Genomic DNA, 20,964 nt, shown 5'->3' on the forward strand with positions numbered 1-20,964 from the left:
TGTGTGTGTGTTTTGTGTGTGTGTGTGTGTGTGTGTGTTTGTGTGTGTGTGTGTTTGTGTGTGTGTGTGTTTTTGTGTGTGTGTGTGTGTGTGTGTGTGTGTGTGTGTGTGTGTGTGTGTGTGTGTGTGTGTGTGTGAGTGAGTGAGTGTGTGAGTGAGTGAGTGTGTGTGTGTGTGTGTGTGTGTGTGTGTGTGTGTGTGTGTGTGTGTGTTTTTGTGTGTGTGTGTGTGTGTGTGTGTGCGTGTGCGTGCGTGTGTGTGTGTGTGCATGTGCGCGCGCGTGTGTGTGTCCCAGAGTGATGTAGTGGAGGAGAGTGCAGGTGGGAGAGGCTGGCTGTAGGGGAAAGCTCAGACAGTATCTCTAAACTGGCTTCACTCCAAGGTTTACAAAGTACCACAAGTATCTTATTGAGTCAAGGACAATGTGCACGGCTGGTTTGCTGTTTCCATTCGTTTCTGTTTATTAACGGTACACAGTGCATATTCACTGTTACATCTCTCAGTTTAGCAGTGTCTTTAATTGACACCTGGTCCTGTAGACTGAGCCACCCCTTAACCCTGCTCACACTGAATTAACACTAGTTACTCTTTTTAGTGGAAGTCCTGAATGCCATGAAGTGTGGGTTCTAAAGGGCTGGGTTATGTGGGAACATGGACAGAGTGTTTCCTAACTGCGTTCAGCTTGCTCAGCAGCAGCAGTGTCAGGGGATGTGACTCATATGGCCTCTATGATGAGAGGACTTCAGGGGCTTGGCAGTGTCAGGGTACAGCCCCACAGCGCGTCCCTCTGCCTCTGCGGGCCTAACGCGGGCTCGGCCGCTGTGATTCATCCTGCCTCACCGCCCCCCGTCTGAGCGCCGTGCCGGACAGCGCTCGCACAAACACAAGCCCTGCTGGAGAGCCCCTGCTCATGGTCCAGTGCCGGCTAACCAATGCTAGCGATTTAGTGCTGGTGAGGTGTTGCTAGTGATCCAGTGTTAGCTAACCAGGGCTAGTGATCCATTGCTGGTGAACTGTTGTTTAGTGATCCATTGCTAGCTAAAACTTTCCAGTAGCCCAGTGCTAATGAACCAGTGTTAGCTACCCATTGCTAGTAATCCATTTCTAGTGGTCTGTTGCTGGTGATTCAGGGCTAGTGAGAGACTGCGGTGTTCTCTCTGGGTTGGAGGCTCAGGCTGCCCTCAGGTCAGAGCTGAGGCCAGAGAGAGGGAGCCTGGGGACACGCTGATGTTTTCTGTGTCTGCCGTTCCCTTCCGTCTGTTTAAAGGTTATCTGCTCTTCTTCCAGACGCCCTTCCCCCACCTGTCTTAGTCAGTTCCTCTGTCTTTGTGTTCTGGTACAAGGGCCTCGCGGTTTTGTCAGTGTGATCCAGGGGTTAGCATGCAATCACGGGACAAATTTAGTGTAATTAACTATAATTAAAAGACAAAAGATAGTGGGGCTGGTTCAGGGATCCCACTGGGTTTCAGCTCCCCTCACTTTCCCTCTGTTGACTGCATGTACGAAGACATGGAATTCAGATTATATGAAAGAAGCTTCCAAAGTGGATAGGGCGTGTGGATGTGGGCGTTCGGAGAGCGTGTGCGTGGGAGTGTGTGCGCAAAAGGAAGCCGAGCGGCGAGGCCGGCGCCACAGCAGCAGAGACGGCGGTGTGGAGGAAGAGGAGGCGGGGCGCCGGCCGCGCACGTGCGCCCGGCCGGGTCACTTCCTGTGGAGACTTGCCGCTGGACGCGGGGGACTCCACTGCCAACGCGGTCCGGCCCCTGTGATGTTCCCGCTCCCGTTGTGTGGGAAAAGCGTTCGGCTGCAGGATCTGTGCTGGGTGTGTCTTCTCTCTCTCGCACCCCTCTTTCCCATGTGACTCTGAGCTGGCAGCTTACTGAGGAGTCAAATTGAGGATATGCTTGTCTCCTCTCACCCCCCCCCACCCCCCCCCCCCCTTTCACCCATCTCCCGTTCCTCTCTCCTCCTTGGCTTCTCTCATAATTGGATTTGATAATCATGAGGTTAGTAATACTCCCAGTGATATGCTCTGATTGATGGTTTGGGTCACGGTCTAGCAGCAGCACAGCGGTCCAAGAACAGCCGTGTGATTGCCAAAGGCCGCAGAAATCCTTCAAAAGCATTTCTGATATGTGATGACCTACGGATTATTTTAGCACGAGCGTGGCAAATATCAGAGAAGGATCCTGTGTAGTTTTGCAGATGCAATGGAGTTACATAGAGGCCTTATTAAAAGCTGAGGTAATGACGGGTTGTTAATGAGAAATCTATAGAACATTGATGTAGAACAGCAAAAACAAAAATATGAAACACAATACATTTTGGATACTGAAGAAGAAATAGGCCTACGATCAGTACTCAGCAAACCTTAAAAACCACTAATGCGATGGGACATGCAGAAAGCTTTCATTTTGTACCAAGGTTTAAACTTAGTCTGAATTCAGTCTGGGCTGGCGAATGATGCTACAGAAAATCTCTGCTTCAATGAATTGAAGAGAATGAACTTTTGGAAAAATGATTTAAGGTATAGCTGAAAAGATTCTGCAGGTTGAAGTTGACATTGCACATTGTAAATCAGTCTTAAAAGTGGGAGAAAGGTTTGACAGAGTCTGGGTGAAATGCAGCACATTCAGGTTTTATTATGCGTGTCTGGTAGTCTCTTACCTGTTTTACTTTGCCAGTATCATACTGTTCCTAGCTCTGTACCACACGGCTGCAGCACTCGCGGGAATGGTGCCTGTGCCTGGCGGTCTGGCACCCTCCGCTCCTGGCTGAATAGCCGAGTATACTCCAGTGCCTCATTATTTCTTATTTGGTCCTCTCTTTTTTCGCTCTTATTTTTAACTCCACTTAATAACCGTGCACACATCATCGGGCTGGTGCTTTCATCTCAAGGTTCTTGCAATTACCAGTACCAGATAGTACTGCTCCACGCTGCTGCCCTGACCGCTGCTCAACACTGCAGCCTGACTGCTGCTCTGACCTCTGCTCCATGATGCCGCCCTGACCACTGCTCAACACTGCAGCCTGACTGCTGCTCTGACCGCTGCTCCATGATGCCTCCCTGACCACTGCTCAACACTGCAGCCTGACTGCTGCTCTGACCTCTATTCCACCCTGCTGCTCTGACCGCTGCTCCACACTATTCCGCTGCTCTGACCACTGCTCCACCCTGCTGCTCTGACCACTGCTCCACACTACTACTCTGGCTGCTGCTCTGGCCACTGCTCCACCCTGCTGCTCTGACCGCTGCTCCACCCTGCTGCTCTGACCGCTGCTCCACCCTGCTGCTCTGACCACTGCTCCACCCTGCTGCTCTGACCACTGCTCCACACTACTACTCTGGCTGCTGCTCTGGCCACTGCTCCACACGGCTGCTCTGACCGCTGCTCCACCCTGCTGCTCTGACCACTGCTCCACACTACTACCCTGACCGCTGCTCCACACTGCTGCCCTAACTGATGTCTTTACATTATCATATCCAGAGCGACTTCCAACACAATATACTGTAATGGAAGTCTTATACTGCTGTTCTGCACTGCTGCCCTGACCATTGCTCCACACAGCTGCACTGACCGCTGCTCCACACCGCTGTTGGCCTGATAGCTGCTCTGCGTTGCTTCACTGAAACGCCTTTCTGTAGGATCAGTGTTTATGCAACGCATCCACTCTCCCAGTGTTTCGCGCCTTTACATAACCGTGGAAATCGGGCGCTAACTGAGGAAAATTTGATTGCCATGGTAACGCAGCCGCATGTTTTTTTGTATTTACTCGTGTGGCAGTGTTAGGGCCTGGAGTGTGTCTGCGTGGGGAGCTGCCGTCCTGTGGGACTGGGAGCGTGTGGGGCCCGGTGCGTTTGTGCTGGTCTCTGCATCTCTGCACTCTGCGCTGAATCGGATCTGTGGTGCTGGGGGCTGCTGTGGCAGGAGTCCCGGGCCAAGCTCCGGTTCCAGACACTCCGGGTCCTGAACCCCAGCCAGAGACTCCGATTCTGTTACCATTCCCCTCTCTCTCTCTCACATTAAACTGCAGGAAAAAAACAGTGATTTCCTCATGCTTGGACAGATCATTCTGATGTAATCAGATCTTACACACACACACACACACACACACATACACGGCTGTCATCTCAGTGTACTTTCAACAGTATTTGGTTCTGTCTGTTTTCTTCACTCGCTCTCATTCTTGTTCTCTCTCTTAGTGGGGCTGGGAGGTACTGGTCCTGTAGGGAATTCGCTGGACCCCTTGAGCCCGGCTGGCCTTTTTTTCGGGGAACACAGGGACACTGGAATGAGAAACCGTACCCTGTCAGTCGTAAACCACACCCCATCTGGCAGGGCTCGAGTTGAAATGGACGTTCTATTAATGCGCTCATATAAAAACGGGGGAAAAAATATCGCCCGTTGGCCGAAAGCTCTGGCCTGCATCCAGAGAGGGCCGCTGAGCTGGAACGAGGGCCGGGGAGAGGGACGACCCCGACGGCGCAGCACTCTCCGGGCCAAACCCTGGGCTGCTGACTCCGGGATCCGCCCGGTGTGGGCGGTAGGGCTCTCTCCCCGGACCGCTGGGCCGAAAGCGCCGCTCTCCGCCGCCTCTCCTCTCCCGGTGTCTTCACCCGGCCTTCGTTTCCGCTCGCCGTCTGCTAACTCGCCCCCGGTTTACCCCGCCTGAGGCTCGGCCCTCCGCAGCTCGGCAGCTGACAGAGGGGCCGCTCTGCCCCGCCCTGCGGGAGCGAGATGGATGTGTTGTGGCAGGGATCTTGAGGAGAGAAAGCGAGGCTCTGCACGGCTCTCTCTCTTAACTTCTGCAGAGAGGCGGCCGCGTGAGCGCAGCCCGCGGTGAGCGGAGACATGATGTGACCTAAATCAGAGTGCGCGGGCTAAGCTGTGCCGGGCTGGGCTGGATCCCCCGCCGCCGCGGCTGAGCGTTCTCCTTCCGCGCCGCTCCTCCGCCTTGGGCGCTAGCCGCACAGGTGTGTTTACGGTGTACCTGTGTGCTCTGCTGCTCTGGTTACACGGTCTTTGTGCAGCTGTCTCTCGGGCCTCGGCGCTGTAATGGCTGGCCTCACTGTGGCTCATCCTCACTGTACAATGAAAAGCTCTGTCAGTGTAGGTTTCTGTGCAGTCTTATACAGGCTGGCGTGGTCTCTGTGCGGTCTTACACTGGCCTGTGTGGTCTCTGTGCGGTCTTACACTGTCCTGTGTGGTCTCTGTGCGGTCTTACACTGGCCTGTGTGGTCTCTGTGCGGTCTTACACTGGCCTGTGTGGTCTCTGTGCGGTCTTACACTGTCCTGCGTGGTCTCTGTGCGGTCATACGCTGGCCTGTGTGGTCTCTGTGCGGTCTTACGCTGTCCTGTGCGGTCTCTGTGCAGTCTTACACTGTCCTGCGTGGTCTCTGTGCGGTCTTACGCTGTCCTGTGTGGTCTCTGTGCGGTCTTACACTGGCCTGTGTGGTCTCTGTGCGGTCTTACACTGTCCTGCGTGGTCTCTGTGCGGTCATACGCTGGCCTGTGTGGTCTCTGTGCGGTCATATGCTGTCCTGTGCGGTCTCTGTGTGGTCTTATGCTGGATCGAATGGTTTATGATCAGTCTTACGCTGAGAGGAGTGGTTCCTGTTTGGTCTTATACTGGGCTGTGTGGTTTCTGTGCGGTTGTACACTGGGTAAATTGGTTGCCGTGTGATCTTACATTACAAGGAATGCTTTCTGTGCGGTGTTACACTAGACCGAACGTTTCCTCTTTGGTCCTATAGCAGGCTGAGTCGTATACTGGCAGGAATGCTTTAATGTGCTGTGTGATACTGGGCTGAATGGATTCCGCTCGGTGTGATACAGAGCTAATGGGCGCTGTCCTTTGTGGCCCTGGCAGATTGAGCTAATACCCAGGTATGATAAGGGTGAGAAGAGTGAGGCAGGGACGGGGCGCTAAGCGCTGCTGGCTGCGCTCGCTAGCGTAGTTCCTGCGTGTGACTGTGAGATAAGAGGCCTCCCGTTTTCATTGGCAGCGGCGCGAGCGCCACTGGCTCGGCGGCTGCGGGGTTTTCATGCTGCTGTCCGCTCTGCTGCAGGAAAGCCCTGATATCGGCTGCTCTGTTACAGCTGTTTTTATGTCTGCTCTGGCAGTGAGAATCTGCTGCTCAGCGTGTCGTGTGTGTGTGTGTGTGTGTGTGTGTGTGAGTGTGTGTGTGTGTGTGTTATTTTTGACTAGGAGGTGACACGTGTTTGTGTGTGTGAAGCGTGTGTGTATGTGCGTGGGGAATGCATTTAATGTTATTTGTACACTTGTACTTGTGTATGTGTATGTGTGTGTGTGTGTGTGTGTGTGTGTGTGTGTATGTATGTATGTATGTATATATATATATATGTGTGTGTGTTTGAGTTTTATTATTGTGTCCGTGTGTGTGTATGTATGTGTGCATTTGATTGATAGGTATGCGTTTTTGTGTGAGAGTTGTGTACGTGTTTGGGTTTTAATGTGATGTGCTTGTATGTGTGCATGCGATTGTGAGTGAATGTTAGGAATACATGTATGTGTTTCAGGTGTGTGTTGGTGGATGTTAGGTGCATGCATATGCGTTTGAGGTGTGTGTTTGTGTCTGATTTTGTGTTAATGTCAGGTGTATGAGTTTGAGGTATCTGTGTGTGTTTTAATGTTGTATGTATGTGTGTGAATGTTAGGTGTATGTGTGTGCATTTGAGATGTGTGTTAATGCTGTGTGTGTATATGTGTGTGTAGCTCTGTAGGCAGCAGCTCTCCTGTGGAGAGCAGGGCTTGATCCTGCTATCTGAGTGATGCTGCAGGTTCTGGATGCCTGGATCTGGTGCTTTGAGCTGAGTCACTGAGGAGCCTCTCGCTGTGTGTGCAGGGGGGGTGGGGCTGTTTCCTGTGGCTCCCTGAGGTGAGCCCGTGCGGTGATATACGGTATGAATGAGTGCTGTCTCCGCGATGGCTTTTTTTCATCAGAGCGTTAAGCGTAGCCTCACAGGGTCTCAGGAGATGTCCTCTCTGCGGCTCCCTCCGGGTTCGCTCTTCATGTGGTTTCCGCCTTCTCCGCTGGCCCATGTGAAAGCTCTGCCTCTGCGGAGGTAAAGCTGTTTGTAGACTGCCTACACAGTGTTAAACCTTGTGCGTAGTGTGGTGTTGCTCCGAGTCGGGCGCTTATTGATTGCGCTGTCCTCAATTCACAGATTTCAGTCAGGTGTTATCAGGCAGGCAGCTAGCGCATTATTCCTTGAGTGCTCGAGCCCCACTGAAAGCAAACAGCCTGAGGTTACAGCAGGCAGATCTGCTCATTTCGCTGTAAGTGCAGCGAGAGCTGCGTGCAGCATCCAGAGCAGGCCATTGTGATGCTCTTTCCACGGGCTCTTTTATTTGATGCGACCGGCGTGTGGAGATAGAAAGGACGCTTCTTAGAAAGGACAGAGCAAAGCCGCGCCCGTGTCGGAGTGCGTGTGTTCCTCCTGCTCATCCCCGTGCCCAGGGCCGAGAGTCCCAGCAGGTGACAGCAGTGTGGGACAGGAGCCCTCCTGTTGTGACAGCATGGGTCTGGCAGAAAGGGTCAGGGCACTGCGGCCTGTGTCTGAGGGGAAGTGCAGCTCTGGCTGGTGTGTGTGTGTGTGTGTGTGTATGTGTGTTTGTGTGTGTTCAGGTCTATGTTTGTGTGCGTGCCACAGCATGGTCTGTTACAGCACTTCTATTCTGGAGAGTGGGGGCTGCCGCGGGTGGCAGCGAGCCTCAGACTGGGGAGAAGTCCTCTCACCTCGTCCCTACTCACTTCCTGCCTGGCTTCCTCTTTCCACTTTCTGCAGGAGGCTCAGCGATGAACAAGCTACGGCAGAGCTTCCGGAGGAAGAAAGACATATACGTGCCGGAGTCCAGCCGGCCGCACCAGTGGCAGACCGACGAGGAGGCCGTGCGCAGCGGCAAGTGCAGCTTCGCCGTTAAGGTGGGTCACAAAGTCACCTGTAACCACAGTGCAGTCATATTGAGACACTGATTCAGTGTAAACGCCAAGACACCAGCTTGGTGTAAACACTGAGACACTGATTCAGTGTAAACGCCGAGACACCAGCTTGGTGTAAACACTGAGACACTGATTCAGTGTAAACGCCGAGACACCAGCTTGGTGTAAACACTGAGACACTGATTCAGTGTTAACGCCGAGACACCAGCTTGGTGTAAACGCTGAGACACTGGTTCAGGGTAAAGGCTGAGACACCGGTTCAGTGTGAAGGCTGAGACACTGGTTCAGTGTGAAGGCTGAGACACTGTTGATATTGAGACACAAGTTGTTAACACTTAAGCACTAATGCAGTGCACATACAGGGATACTGACACACTGCTGATTCTGAGACGGGTGCACTGATATGTGTCTCTGACCATGTTTCCACTAGATTGTCACTGTAAGTTTAATCACAAAGAAGCTTTATTACGATAACTGATCATTTCTTTTATTACTGAAAACAGCATGGTGGCATGGCTAAGATCACACTTTTTTTAATCTGTGTGCTTTAAAGAGTATAATATCTACAGCTTCTGCTTTCTTCCAGTAGCTTTCTACAATAGATGCTTTACCTGAACAGCTATCTGCACGAGTGTACCGTGCAGCTGTGTTGTGGCAACAATTCCAGGTTTCCTAAACAGTGCTGTGCTGGTAGGCCAGGCCCTGACCTTCCTGCTGCAGCTCCCTGATGGCTGACCCCAGAGCAGCGGAGAGGGGGAGAGAGTCATGTGATGTTTTTTAGCAGTGCGGCAGGAGCGCAGCTGATTGGGGCGCGAGGTGTGCGGTGGGGTGGGGTGGGGGGGCTCTGCGGTTCCTGACAGAGCGCACCGATGAGGCTCGGGAGCCCGACCCAAAAGCCTTCCCCGGTGTCGCCCCAGATTCCGGCGCCGCTCGCCGCGATTGGCCTGCCCGGCCGCTGAAGCCCCGGGTTCCCTCCGCGGGCGTCTCCCCCCACCTGCTCATCGTAAATTACTCCCCGGCACAGACCTGATTTCTTTACGAGCAGAAGCAGGGTCCCTCGTTCCTGTGCTCCCCCCCCCCCCCCCTCCTGCACAGATAAGTCCTCAGGATCATGCCTCCCTTTTTTTTTAAGCTTGTTTGCTTTCATTTCAGTGACCATTACATTGATCTTCTTCACTGCTGTTATCTTGCTGCACTGTGAGGTGTTAACTGCAGATTCAGAGGGTTTATACTGATATGAGAGACTAGAATCTCTAGAATCGGTCAACCTTTTGTGTCAGTCACTGGCTTTTTTTTTTTTTTTGTTAATAGTATATGATGTGCAAATTGGATGCGGATTGTAAGGTAGAGAGTCGGTTCAGAAAGGAGGAAGCCTCTCTGTGTTCCTTCACTTCCCCTGTCTTCCTCATCGTTGCTCCTTTCCTGTCCTCTCCTCTCCGTTGCCCCCCCCCCCGTGTGCATGCAACCGAACTTGATATCTCTGCGCACACACAGGCATACGCTCTCTCTCTCTCTCTCTTTCTCCCTCGGGGGCAGGGTTGTGTGGGTTGAAGTTCTTGTGGTGAGATTAGCGCTGCAGCGCAGAGAGCGGGGAGGAAGGCAGGGGGAATGAGGAGCGGAAGTGGAGAGTTAGAGGGTGAAATCGGCCCTGCTCTGCCTGCTCAGGGTTTCCCTCATAAACACTCGGAGAGGAAAAGGCCAATTCCACGCTCATTACCAGAGCTGATCTCTCCCCCAGGACTGCAGTTTGCCTGCGGAGAAGGGGAAATGAAGGGAGGGAGGGCTCTGTGTGTGTGCGTGTGCGTGTGCATGTGTGTGCGTGTGTGTTTGTGTTTATGTATTTGTGTGTGTGTGTGTGAATGAGCATGTCTGTGAGAGTGCTTCAACTGTCTGTGTATGTTTACATGTGTGTGTGACTGTCTGTCTCTCTCTTTCTGTGTGTGTGTCTGCGTGTGTATGTGCGCGCTTGTGTGTGTGTGCGTGCGTGCCTGCGTGCGTGTGTATGTGTAAGCGCATGTGGTGGAATGATGTGAGAATGTCTTTTCTTGGACTTGCACTTTGCCAGGTCGTGGCTTTGGTCAGGGGGCGTGGCTGCTCGTTGCATGTCCAGCCCCTGGTGTGGCTGTGGCTTGCCCATGGGCAGAGCTACGCAAGGTGCTTCTCCAGACTTTCCCGAGAGTTCTCCAGCTGTGACACTGCAAAAGATCAGGGCAGTCTCCCCACTGTCCACTGAAGAAATACTATCTACATATCAATAACATATTAGCGGCCATGCAGTTACAGCTACCACACTACTGGTTAAAATAACACCAATACAGTTACTATATAATGAATGTACTAATACAGTCATGTAAGCAATCAAAGTAATTAAAATGCCTGTGATTTTTGCCCTGTTAAATCATAAACTGTCCTTGTAAAACACAGCCCTGATGCTGTGAGGCTTGCTAATTTCTCTGAGTTGTAATGGAAGGTCAGTCTGTATTTACTCATTTACAGTAGGTAGCTGTGCTATGCTATTTTTTTTGTTGTTGTTGAGCTTAGTGTTCATATTTTGAAAGAACAGCTATCTGTCTGATTAACTAAGAAATTAAATCAAATGAATGCCCTAGATATTCTGCAAATTACCATGCAGCTTTTCTCGTTTTCCTGTCCATTCAGAAAAGGCTTTACAGGTAGAGGAAACCAATATGAAAAACAATGCGGATGCCTTAATGTAGATGTACAGCCCTCTATTTCAGATTTTTTTTTATCAAAGCATTTTTACTCAAGGAGCAAAATTGTGCAGGGAAACTTTTTCTTTAATTGAATCATCTTCCACTTGCAATGCCTCATCTGTCCCATTGTGAATTTGGCAAACTCATCTTCACTACAGGCAAGCTGGGATGGCATACTGTCTAAGTGTTTAAAATCCCTACAGTCAGGATAGTGTACTGTCTCAGTGTTGCCAGGATCATGGTGGTCTTTTGAGGTGGGTGGGTATTTGTTGGGTATGTTTGCCTGGTCAGGACCTGAGGCTGAGAACGGACCGGCAGCTCTGTAGAGACGGTCTTGTGGAAGTGTAACAGCAACTGGCCCCAAAGCACCCTCGTACTCATTGTCATCAACTTCCTTATATGCTTTTTTACCCATTGTTCCTTACACTCTGCTGCACAGCAAGTCAACATGAAGTCGTAGCTGTACACTGTAAAGGCGGGAATGCGTTTTCAGACCCGAGCTTGACATGGTGGTCTAATTTTAACCTGTGTGTGAAAAGCTAAGGTAGGAGAACTCATGCCTTAGACACCAGCTACTGTTTGTAAGATTCTCTGATTCCAGCCTTTTGTTAACATTTGTTGGGTATGTGTTTTTAGATGTCTTCTTTTGGCTAGAAGCATATTGATTGTGTTTATAAATGTTTTAGTTGCCAGACTTTATCAGACTTTTCAAATGAAAGTTGCCATGGGCAGACAGAAATGCTTCCAGAAAAACTCCAGAGAAAACACTGAGTAGTGTGCTTCCAGGAATAATGTTAAAATACTGCTTGCTAAAGTAAATCCATTTCCAGTTCATTTTGTTTGCTTTCTATTGCCAGCAGATCTTTTTAACCTAAAATGTGTCATGAGCAGAACATATTTTTGGCCAAGGTAGTCTGTATTTGGCTGTTTTTTCTCGTTTCTCGTTTTTATTTTTACTTAAACAGCAGTGCAGTGTCAAACACAGTGTAGAATCCTGACTGCCCGGTGAGCCATGCAGGGGGTTGTTTTTGCGTTGGTGCATCTTGGAATTTTCCGGGGCATCTGCTGATGGCTCTGTGATTGATGCTCCCTCCGTTCCATCTGAGAGCGGAGAGGCCGGGGGCGGCGGCCGGTGACGCTGTGTGTTCAGAGGGAAAGGGTAAGGACTTCCTCTCGAGCCACGCACACAATGGTGCGTCTCCAGGGCTGGACCCTGGTGTCTCCGCGGGCCGGGGCGTGACATCATGGTGACACGCAGGGGGCCGCAGGCGGACCGGGGGCTGCCCCTTTCCGGCCATTGATTGGAGGGGTCAGCCGTCTGAAGGAGACGCGCGGCGTGCTGCCGATGTGACCTTTTTTTGTGGGAGGCTACCGTGGGGAGAGGGACGCCGTCTTCCTGCAGGAAGGACTGACTCACTGTCCCCTCCCTCTCTCTGACCATTCCCCCCCCCTTCTCTTTCCTCTCCGCAGTACCTGGGCCACGTGGAGGTGGAGGAGTCCCGGGGGATGCACATCTGCGAGGATGCGGTGAAGAGGCTGAAGACGGTACGTTCAGGGATGCTGTCTCCGGGGCTTTCAGCAGTAGGGGGGAACCTCTCTCCTCCCTTCTCTCTTCCCTCTTTCCCACTCTCTCCCTCTCCCTCTCTGTCTCTCACTGTGTCAGGATGTGACTCAGTGTCTCTCTGATCTACTGTATTCTGTCTGAAAGACTCTTCCGTTTTCGTTCGTGAATCAGTAGGGTGTTAATCTGGTTAGCTGTGTCTCGGGAGGGGGGGTGTGTCATGTGTGAGACAGTCTGCCTCGCTCTGCTCAAAACATAAACAGCCCATGAAGTTGGAACTTGGTGGAGACGTGTCATCTGATCAGCTTGCTTATTGAATTCTGCTGCCGTGGAATTGCCTCTAATGAGTGAGCAGTGGCTGTTCCCCTCATTCCGCCACACGGTCCCCGGGAGCACGAAACGGAGAAACCCTCACGCACAGCACTGGACATCCTGCCCTGTCATTCCTCAGCTGTTTAAAATTCAGTCGTTGTTTTAAAGGGTAACTACAGAAAGTCAAAACTGAATATGTTGATTTTTCCTTCAACAATTGCATCGACACTGAAAAGCCTATCATTTTTTTTTTTTTGGTAAAAACTAATGTGAAATATTGTCTTGATGTTGAAACCTTCAAGCTTTACCGCCCTCAGAAAAAAAGGCGAGAATCCATTGCTCCCCTTCTCTCTGCATTTACATTTACGTTTAGTCAGTTAGCGGACACTCTTATCCCGAGCGACTTACAAAGCCAAAGTGCAAAACTGTGTAATCGCTCTGCAAATTACTTTTTTATTACTCATTCTTAAGAAGAAAAAAAACATTCTCAGTCATTTAAACACACAAATACTCCTGGCTTCAGAAGGCGTAACTAAGTCGTACGTACAGTGCAGGCCACTCTTTGTATGCCAAGCTTGTGTGTTTCTTACTGTGAGGAATTTGAATTTATATCCATTTTATCAGCCTTGCGCTGGCAGGAAGCTCTGGTGTGACCAGCTTCAGAGCACGTTCCACGCACTGGAAGCAGTCAGGAGCAAAGCTTTTGGCCAACATGTCCAGAAACTAATACTTCAGAATTATATGGCCGGAATGATTGTGGCCAGCCACCCACTCATGCGCTGAAAACCTGGCGTGGCTGGAGGATGGAAAAAGGAAAGCGGCGAGTTGTCCATTCATTGCTCGTGCATTAGAGAGGGGGACATGGGAGCGCAACATTCCTGGGGAAGGAAATCCGTCCTGTTTCCAGCACGCATGCACGCATGCCTGCGGGAACCGTTAACGCGAGGAACAGAATGTTCAGTTCCAGGTATTCTGTCAAGTTACCCTTTAAAGGTTTCGCTCTCGCTTCCTACTCTCTGTTCCACTCCACGGCAGCCTCATTCTCGCCTGTGACGGGAGAAATCTCCTGTCTGATGCAGCGGAAGACCCCTCCTTGTGCCCTCTGAACTGAAAAGCTAAGAGCTCTGTTGCTTTTTCAGGCAGGTGTCTCCTCTGTGTGTGGAGGCTGCAGGTAAATGGACGATTTGGCTATAGGCCGAGGCCTCCGCACCTCTGCCTCCTCCAGCTGTGCTCTCCGCTCTCTCTCAGGGTCACGAGCGGCGTCTTAACATTTTACTGTACTGCTGGAAGCAATCACAGGCCGCTTCACAACTGTAGCGCTGAAATACGCCAAGACCACGTTCCAGCTGACACATATTCAAGCTTTGCAGAACACAGACTTTGACTCTGTGAACCATTGTTAACAAATATTTGACCACTGTGACCATCCATTAAATGTGTTCTTTCCCATTGCAAGCGCTGTGGTAAGTATCTTAGATATTTACGCAGGAAAATTAGCAAGTGTAAAGAATCTGGAGGAAATATACTAATCGGAAATATCTCTGCATGGTTGGTTTTTATTTGATGACGCGTGTGTGAACAAATGCCAACATGAATTGCATCGCATCGGTGAGTTACTTTATGAGAGGGTAAACGCGGACTTCAAACCGATAACTAGGGGCTTGTGACCAGTAATGGGACTCGAACTGAAGTTACCTCGGCTGGCTGGTGGCTCAGGTTAAATTTGAAGTCGGAGTGCCTGGCCTCGGTCGCTTGAGCGTGCGCACGCACACGGTGTCGTGTTTCGCCGCGTCACCCTCGGCCTCGCTGCCAGAGGTAAGCTCGGCTTTCCGCCCCGTCGTGCCGCTCTGTGGAGAGAAGCTGTTATCAGCTCTCATTAGACAATAAAACATGAGCCTCTTATGAGCGGAGCTGCGAGCAGACACGCGCCCGTCCCTGGCTGTAGGATCTCACCAGCCCACAGAGGCACGCAGACCAGGTGTCATGCTAAGCTCACGTGTTGTGGGCAAACCCTCGGCCTTACAGTACGGCGTAGGTGTGTTTTATCGAGATGCTGAGCCAAAATGGAGGCGACCCAAGTATGAGCTTGCCTGGAACTGTTTCCTTTGTGGAGGGGGGAGCTGTCTGTGTTTCTGGAGCCCATTTAAGACCGTTACTCTGGGAGCATTTGCACATTCTTTCCCAGAGCACTCAGGGAAATAACTTTCTAAAAGTCCTTATCTGGACCTGTACCTTTGAGATTTATGGAGGCAATTCCACATGTTTACTGCCCAGTGCTCTGTAGCTGATAGAATAACGTGGGTGGAGCTGCACTGAACCCTGGGTAAAACGTGGAGGTCCAGCTGCTCTCCGCCCTCGTGCATGTGATGGGCTGTCTCTCCACCCAGAAACGGCCCTCTCTATTCAAACGGCAGTCAAGGGTGGTAGAGTCAGTATTTTCTGTATGCCCTGTGCATCACACAAAAATGTTCTTAGTTCTTGGTGACCAGACTCCAAAAAGAAGGTCATTTTACTGTCTCAATTCAGGCTCCAGCACACGTGCGTGCAGAGTTTGGCGTTTTGTGTGGGTTCTCCGATTGGATGAGGAGGGAAGGAGAGGCGGCCGTGATTGGACGAGGTGTTTCGTGTGGGTGATGGTGGAGGGAGCGAATGAGAGGGAGAGCACGCTCATGGTTCAGCGGTAATGTGCTCACTCATGTGCGGCTCGGGGAGCGATGCCCGCGGCCGCGCGAGAGGCGCTCGGGGGGGGGGGGGCCCGTCCCGTTGTCCTCCCGCCGCGGCCGCCGGAAGCTGGTCAGCCAGACACAGGGGCCGAGCGCGCCCAGTGCACCCGCTCCTTATTGGAGGGGTCCCTACAGCAGCCGGCAGTCACAACAGGGCCTCTCCCCTCCCATCAGCCGTGCAGTGGAGTGGAGCGGGGGGAGGGGGGGGGGAGAAAACCGCCGCTCTGGGCCTGTGTGAGAGAGAGAGAGAGAGAGAGAGAGTGAGGGAGAGAGAGAGAGAATGAGAGGGAGGGATTGTAGGTGGACTGCAGCCAGGAGCACAAAGAATATCCCGCTGTTCTCTGCTGTGGCCCCCACATGTGCTTGTGTTGTTGTGGGGGGGTTTGACTCTGAGTGTGGACAGAACGAGGGATTGAGTTTGTCTGTCATACCGGGGAGCACCCACCTGGAACTTTTACTGTGATACCAACAAGGCCCAGAAAAGCCTCGGGGTGGGCTCATGGGGGGTTGACCCCCTGTCACTCTTTTTTTTTTTTTTTTTTTTTTTTTAATTTTAATTCATTTTATTCCAATGAGCAGGAGCGGAGCAGGGAAATATTCAGAGGATGACACCTTTGGATCTTTTACTGTAGTGCACCGTACTCTGCGACTGTAGAGTACAGTAACAGTAACGTGACCCCTGTGGAGGAGGTTCAGGCAGGGCCTGCTCTGTGGTCAGAATGGGGATGTCAAAATCTCTCCAATGCTCATATCCCAGTGAAACAGAGCCTGTACTGTATTTGCTTGTGTTTGTTCATGTCCTTGTTCTTATCCATGTTTCCATGTTCCACATTGAAAATGTTTGCTTTGATTATTGTTCTTGCATTATTTTTGTCTTGTTTTTAAGCAGGTTGTGGCCAAATGCCAAAAAAACGTCCCCCTGTTCCCCCCCCTCCCTCCCCCCCACCACTTCTCTCTGGTTAATGATTTATTGAACCTTTTCTTTAACTAACAAGCGTGTGGCACACTCGCATGTCTGGAGCTCTCACTAACTGACTCATTGTGTGTGTATATTTATTCAGCTAATTAGCCATTAGCATTAATGCTCCTCCATACTGAGTCTGTAGCGCTGATCATTAGGCTCGTGTATGATTAACCTTGCTGTAGGGACTGTGTGAGGCAGAGAAACTCGGGAGAAGGGGGGATGGGGGAGATGGAAAGAGGGGGGATGCCGGAGAGGAACAGGACGTTCGAGGTGTTTTTTGGATGATTGTTCTTTTGTGCGGTGCTCTGAGCTTGACCTGAGTGTGGAGCTTTTGGGTGAGGGGCCCAGGGTTGGGCCTTCCTTTTTGATGGACTTTAATTAAACTCGCTATCTCTGTGTGCTGACACCAGAATAACAGTAGGTCCAGGGACGATAAACCAAACAGTATTGGAGTGCTTTTTGATTAAGCTGATTTAGGTGTTTTTGGTCGTTAATTAGCGGTTTCTTCACCTCCTCACCTCTTCTCTTCCCGTGCCCTTGGTGTCTCGCAGATGAGGTCACGTCAGGCGGTCTCCTCGCGCTGGGCCTGTGTTTCACCTCGATTGTGTTGGGACCAAAGGCCGCCTCTGATAAGTCACTGCTGTAACGACACGCCTCCGAGACTCATGTGGGAGATACCTCAGGGACCGGGTTCTGTCAGAGCTGCGAGCAAGAAAGCTGACTGAATATTAGCCAATTGGGAGGCTCAGGATGTGCAGAGGGCGGACCCGTTTCTGAACTGTGGGACTGACATTCGTTGTGGAATTCTGATGTACTAATCCTGTCATAACACATCAATAACAACAACAATAATGATAAAATCAGTGTTTCCCCTCTTCTTTTTTTTGGCTGGCCTTGAGGGGGCAGGGCCAGTGCATGACAGTGGACTGTGTTTTTAACATAAAAACCAGGCTGTTCTAGTGAGTCAGTAGCAAGACCGTAATTTCAGATGTGCGACTATGAAAATCATTTTAAATGCAGTTAATAAAGAAAAGAGAACTGCTTATCGGAGGAACACGTTATTTGATTCTTGTTCAGTAGATTGTAGATGCAGCATTCTGCTTAGTTGCACCCTGTAGGAGACAGAGCGTATGGTCAGGCCTTCGAGTGGCTGGGCTAAGAGGGCTCTAATGAGGCTGGAGACCAGCGTTGTACAAGAGTCCCGAGCTGCTCTTGTTCTGTCTGCGCTGATCTCATTATGTCTGAAACCTGCATGCATATCCTCCCAAAATGACATGTGCTCTCTTACACAGACAGAGTTGCAAATTAAAATTGTAGCAATAAGAGCAATAGAGCTAGATGGTCTTCAGCTCTATAACAATTATGCAAAATAATTTGATTGAGATGCAGTGTTTTCTAAGTTATGCTCTGATAACCCAGTCTGAGGGGTAGGTGTTTTCGCCATGTGTTTGCAGAAATGAAATGAGCCCGTGCTGAGGGCGGTGACATCACGGACACACTGTTTACCTCTAAAGGCCCGTAATAGCAGCTCACTTTAATATGACCTCAGCCCAGCAGGGGACCGCCTCGTCCCTGCGAATTAGGTCACGTTTCAGCCGCGGGACTGCTGCCCAACCTCGAGGAAAGATGGCCCGGCAGATTGTTTTGCAGCAAAACAAAAGACATGGTAAACAGTTCAACCAAAAAATAAATCTTCCTCCTTGAGAGCTGGGAGGCTTTTCTTAGCCTGCGGGTGCGTCATGAGCGGGGAGCATAAGGGGAAACACTGATAAATAATACTAAATAATAATGGCAGGAAGCTCACCACGCCTTCACTGCAGGACGGGGTGTACTCCTCCACCCCTCTCTCTCTCTCCCTCTATCCCTCTCTCTTCCTCTATCACTCACTGGCTCCTAACCAAAGCAGTCACCCCAGAACCCCCCCCCCCCCCCCACAACCCCAACTCCCTTTCCCACACACACACAGACACACACACACACACACACACACACGCACTCGCATACACACGCTCACCTGTACACACATTCTGTAGCCTCCATCAGTAACATTCTCCTGCCTTGTTCCCCCTCCTCCTCCTCCTCCTCCTCCTCCTCTTTTCACTCCTCACTCCAGGACAGGAAATTCTTCAAGGGCTTCTTTACAAAAGTAAGTCTTGTTTTGTGTGTGTGTGCGCCTGTGCGTGTGCGTGTGTGTACCCTGTGATTTTTTTTCTCTTCTTCACCCTCCGTCGATGGCAACGAGCACAGAGGGCAGGATCGGTGGGGAGGTGTGTGGAGATGTGGTGCACATCTGTGAATGGGGGCGTTGCTGGGGGCCACATCTTCTCACAGCAGTTGAGGTCGTGTGTTTGTGTTTTTTTTTTTTTTTTTTTGTCTGCTGTCTCCCCTTTTCTTCCTCTTTAAAGACCCGCGCCTGGAAGAGGACAGGACGGTGTGCCGGGTCTGATTTTGGAATCTGTCTCGTTTCTCTGTAGCGGTCCCTTTCTTTTTTTTTTTTTTTTTTTTGAATCCCAGGGTGTTGTTGGCTTGCCTTCCTTGTCTTTTGCCGTGTTGCAGTGTCTTCTCCTTTACCTGGGTGCTCTAACTCACACGTCATTCCACCTTAGACCCTCTCCGCTCCCACACTTTCTGAAAGCGTTTTATTTCACAGCCACTCTCTGTTTCTACCGCGGCCTGTGTGTGCGGGTGTGTGGGTGTGTGTTTGGAAGAAAAAAAGGTGCGGGGGTTCCACGCAGGGGAAACTGGAGCACCTGCTGTCGGACCTGCCGCACTCACTGCCTCTCGCCTTTTGTCTCTTGTCGTGTGTTTCTCTCAGGCAGGGAAGAAAGCAGTGAAGGCCGTGCTGTGGGTGTCAGCAGATGGCCTCAGAGTCGTGGATGACAAAACAAAGGTAACAAAACCAAAGTAGCAATGAGTGTTTCTAAACCGCAGCGGAACATTCAAAACCAGAGCCCCACTAAGCAGAAGAACGGTCCTTTTGGAGTGTGCTGCCACCTGGTGGAGATTTTTCAGCGTTACGTTCTGATGCAGATGGCAAACTTGGTTCTGCAGAGGGTGAATTGTCTGCTTCCAACTCCTTGATAAAACCATTAATTTACTTCATCCCTTGTCATGGATCAATGGTGGTCCAAACCTTCCAGATTTGGAGTCACAGCTGTGTATTATGAGTTGCTCAGTGCATAGCTGTATGTTATATCCTGAGGAGCCTAGAGATCACTGGTGCATGTCACAGGAGACCTTGTGGTGAGGGGAGATTGGAGTGGGCAGAGGGTGTGGGAATTGAATTGTCTTAGGCAATTTATTGTAGCCATGACATTATTAGTGTTGTTCTGATCTGATGTGTTCCTGCTTTAGGATCTGATTCTGGACCAGACCATAGAGAAGGTGTCATTCTGCGCTCCGGACAGGAACTTTGAGCGGGCCTTCTCCTACATCTGCAGAGACGGGACCACGCGGCGCTGGATCTGCCACTGCTTTATGGCCATCAAAGACTCGGTGAGACTCCGCCCCTCTGGCCCTAGCCACACCCACACGAGCCTGGCCACGCGCATGTGACCCTGGGCCGTTTGCTTCCCCCACTCTGAGCTCTGTACTAAGTTCTCCTCCAAACACTCTAGAACAGCATTTCTAAAACAAGTGTCTTACAAGGAAGTCAAAACGAAATTCATTTGTTAAGCATAGGAGTGATGAAATGGTGCTAGAACAGTTGGATCATTACTAAAGTAGAGTAAAATTTGTAAACCGTAATTTTCTTGTTTCTTTAGAACAGTAGAAAGACATAATAAGGCAAATAAAGAAAAAATGTATGTGAAATGAAGGTTGTATGCTTTAATTGGTTCTTAAGCAGAAGCCTTAAAAATAGTTTTCAATTTTACTAATATTTGGATTGTAAGCATAGCCTTGTATTAATGTAAGAACTTTCTACATAATCCATCTAAACCTGACAACTGAAATTAAATTTTTTCCAATTTTTCTTGTGTTCCTCTTGTACTTACACTTAAAGTAAATACTAATCCTTGTCTTCTAATGTTTATTCATTGAGTCAACCAGAACAGGGTGTTTTCACAACTTGACAGCAAAGAAATTCTCTAAATCTGCTGCTAGGTTTGAACATATGGCTACAATCTAATGATTGAGGCACACAGTATGCATCCCAGGACTGTCCAGAGAGACTGTCGTAAGACCAACTTCCGAGATCAGCCTTTAAATCTCAGGGATTGTGGATGAGCTCATAGGCAGTTCAGATGAGTCGAAGGAAGTATGAATGAGGTCATAGGCAGTGCGGATGAAGTTGCGCGCAGTGCAGATGAGGTCATAGGCAGTGCGGATGAGGCGGTAGTAAGTAGGCCGCGTTGATCAGCTCTTGGGTAGTATTGGTGAAGCCGTGGGCAGTGCGAATAAGGTCATAGGCAGTGTGGAGGGCCTGATGGCGCTGTCTGGCTCTCCCTCAGGGAGAGCGCTTGAGTCATGCCGTCGGCTGTGCGTTTGCGGCCTGCCTGGAGAGGAAGCAGAAGCGGGAGAAGGAGTGCGGGGTGACGGCCACCTTCGACGCCAACAGAACCACCTTCACCCGCGAGGGGTCCTTCCGCGTCACCACGGCGACGGAGCAGGCCGAGCGGGAGGAGGTCATGCGGCAGATCCAGGAGGCCAAGAAAGGTCAGCCTTTGCGACGATACTCCCGTTCTCATGCTTAAAATGAGACAGAGAGGTGGGATGGGCTGGGT

General features: G+C 50.7%; 1 protein-coding gene across 5 annotated transcripts in view; it reads left to right on the forward strand.

The window, feature by feature from the left end:
- The window catches only part of numb (NUMB endocytic adaptor protein), a 36,817-nt gene that overhangs the window by 11,164 nt on the left and 4,689 nt on the right, over positions 1-20,964 (forward strand). For 2 of the 5 annotated variants that reach the window (XM_036541875.1, XM_036541877.1), the window contains exons 2-7: positions 7,812-7,948; positions 12,151-12,225; positions 18,354-18,386; positions 19,056-19,130; positions 19,595-19,735; positions 20,692-20,896. In XM_036541875.1, the coding sequence (XP_036397768.1) occupies positions 7,823-7,948; positions 12,151-12,225; positions 18,354-18,386; positions 19,056-19,130; positions 19,595-19,735; positions 20,692-20,896 (655 nt within the window). In that variant the 5' untranslated portion in view covers positions 7,812-7,822. Of the gene's footprint in view, positions 1-7,811; positions 7,949-11,133; positions 11,225-11,645; positions 11,840-12,150; positions 12,226-18,353; positions 18,387-19,055; positions 19,131-19,594; positions 19,736-20,691; positions 20,897-20,964 lie in introns of those variants that run through there. The other 3 variants (XM_036541876.1, XM_036541879.1, XM_036541878.1) reach the window with 2 other exon arrangements.

The sequence above is a fragment of the Megalops cyprinoides genome, chromosome 12, assembly GCF_013368585.1.
Source record: "Megalops cyprinoides isolate fMegCyp1 chromosome 12, fMegCyp1.pri, whole genome shotgun sequence".
Classification (NCBI taxonomy): domain Eukaryota; kingdom Metazoa; phylum Chordata; class Actinopteri; order Elopiformes; family Megalopidae; genus Megalops; species Megalops cyprinoides.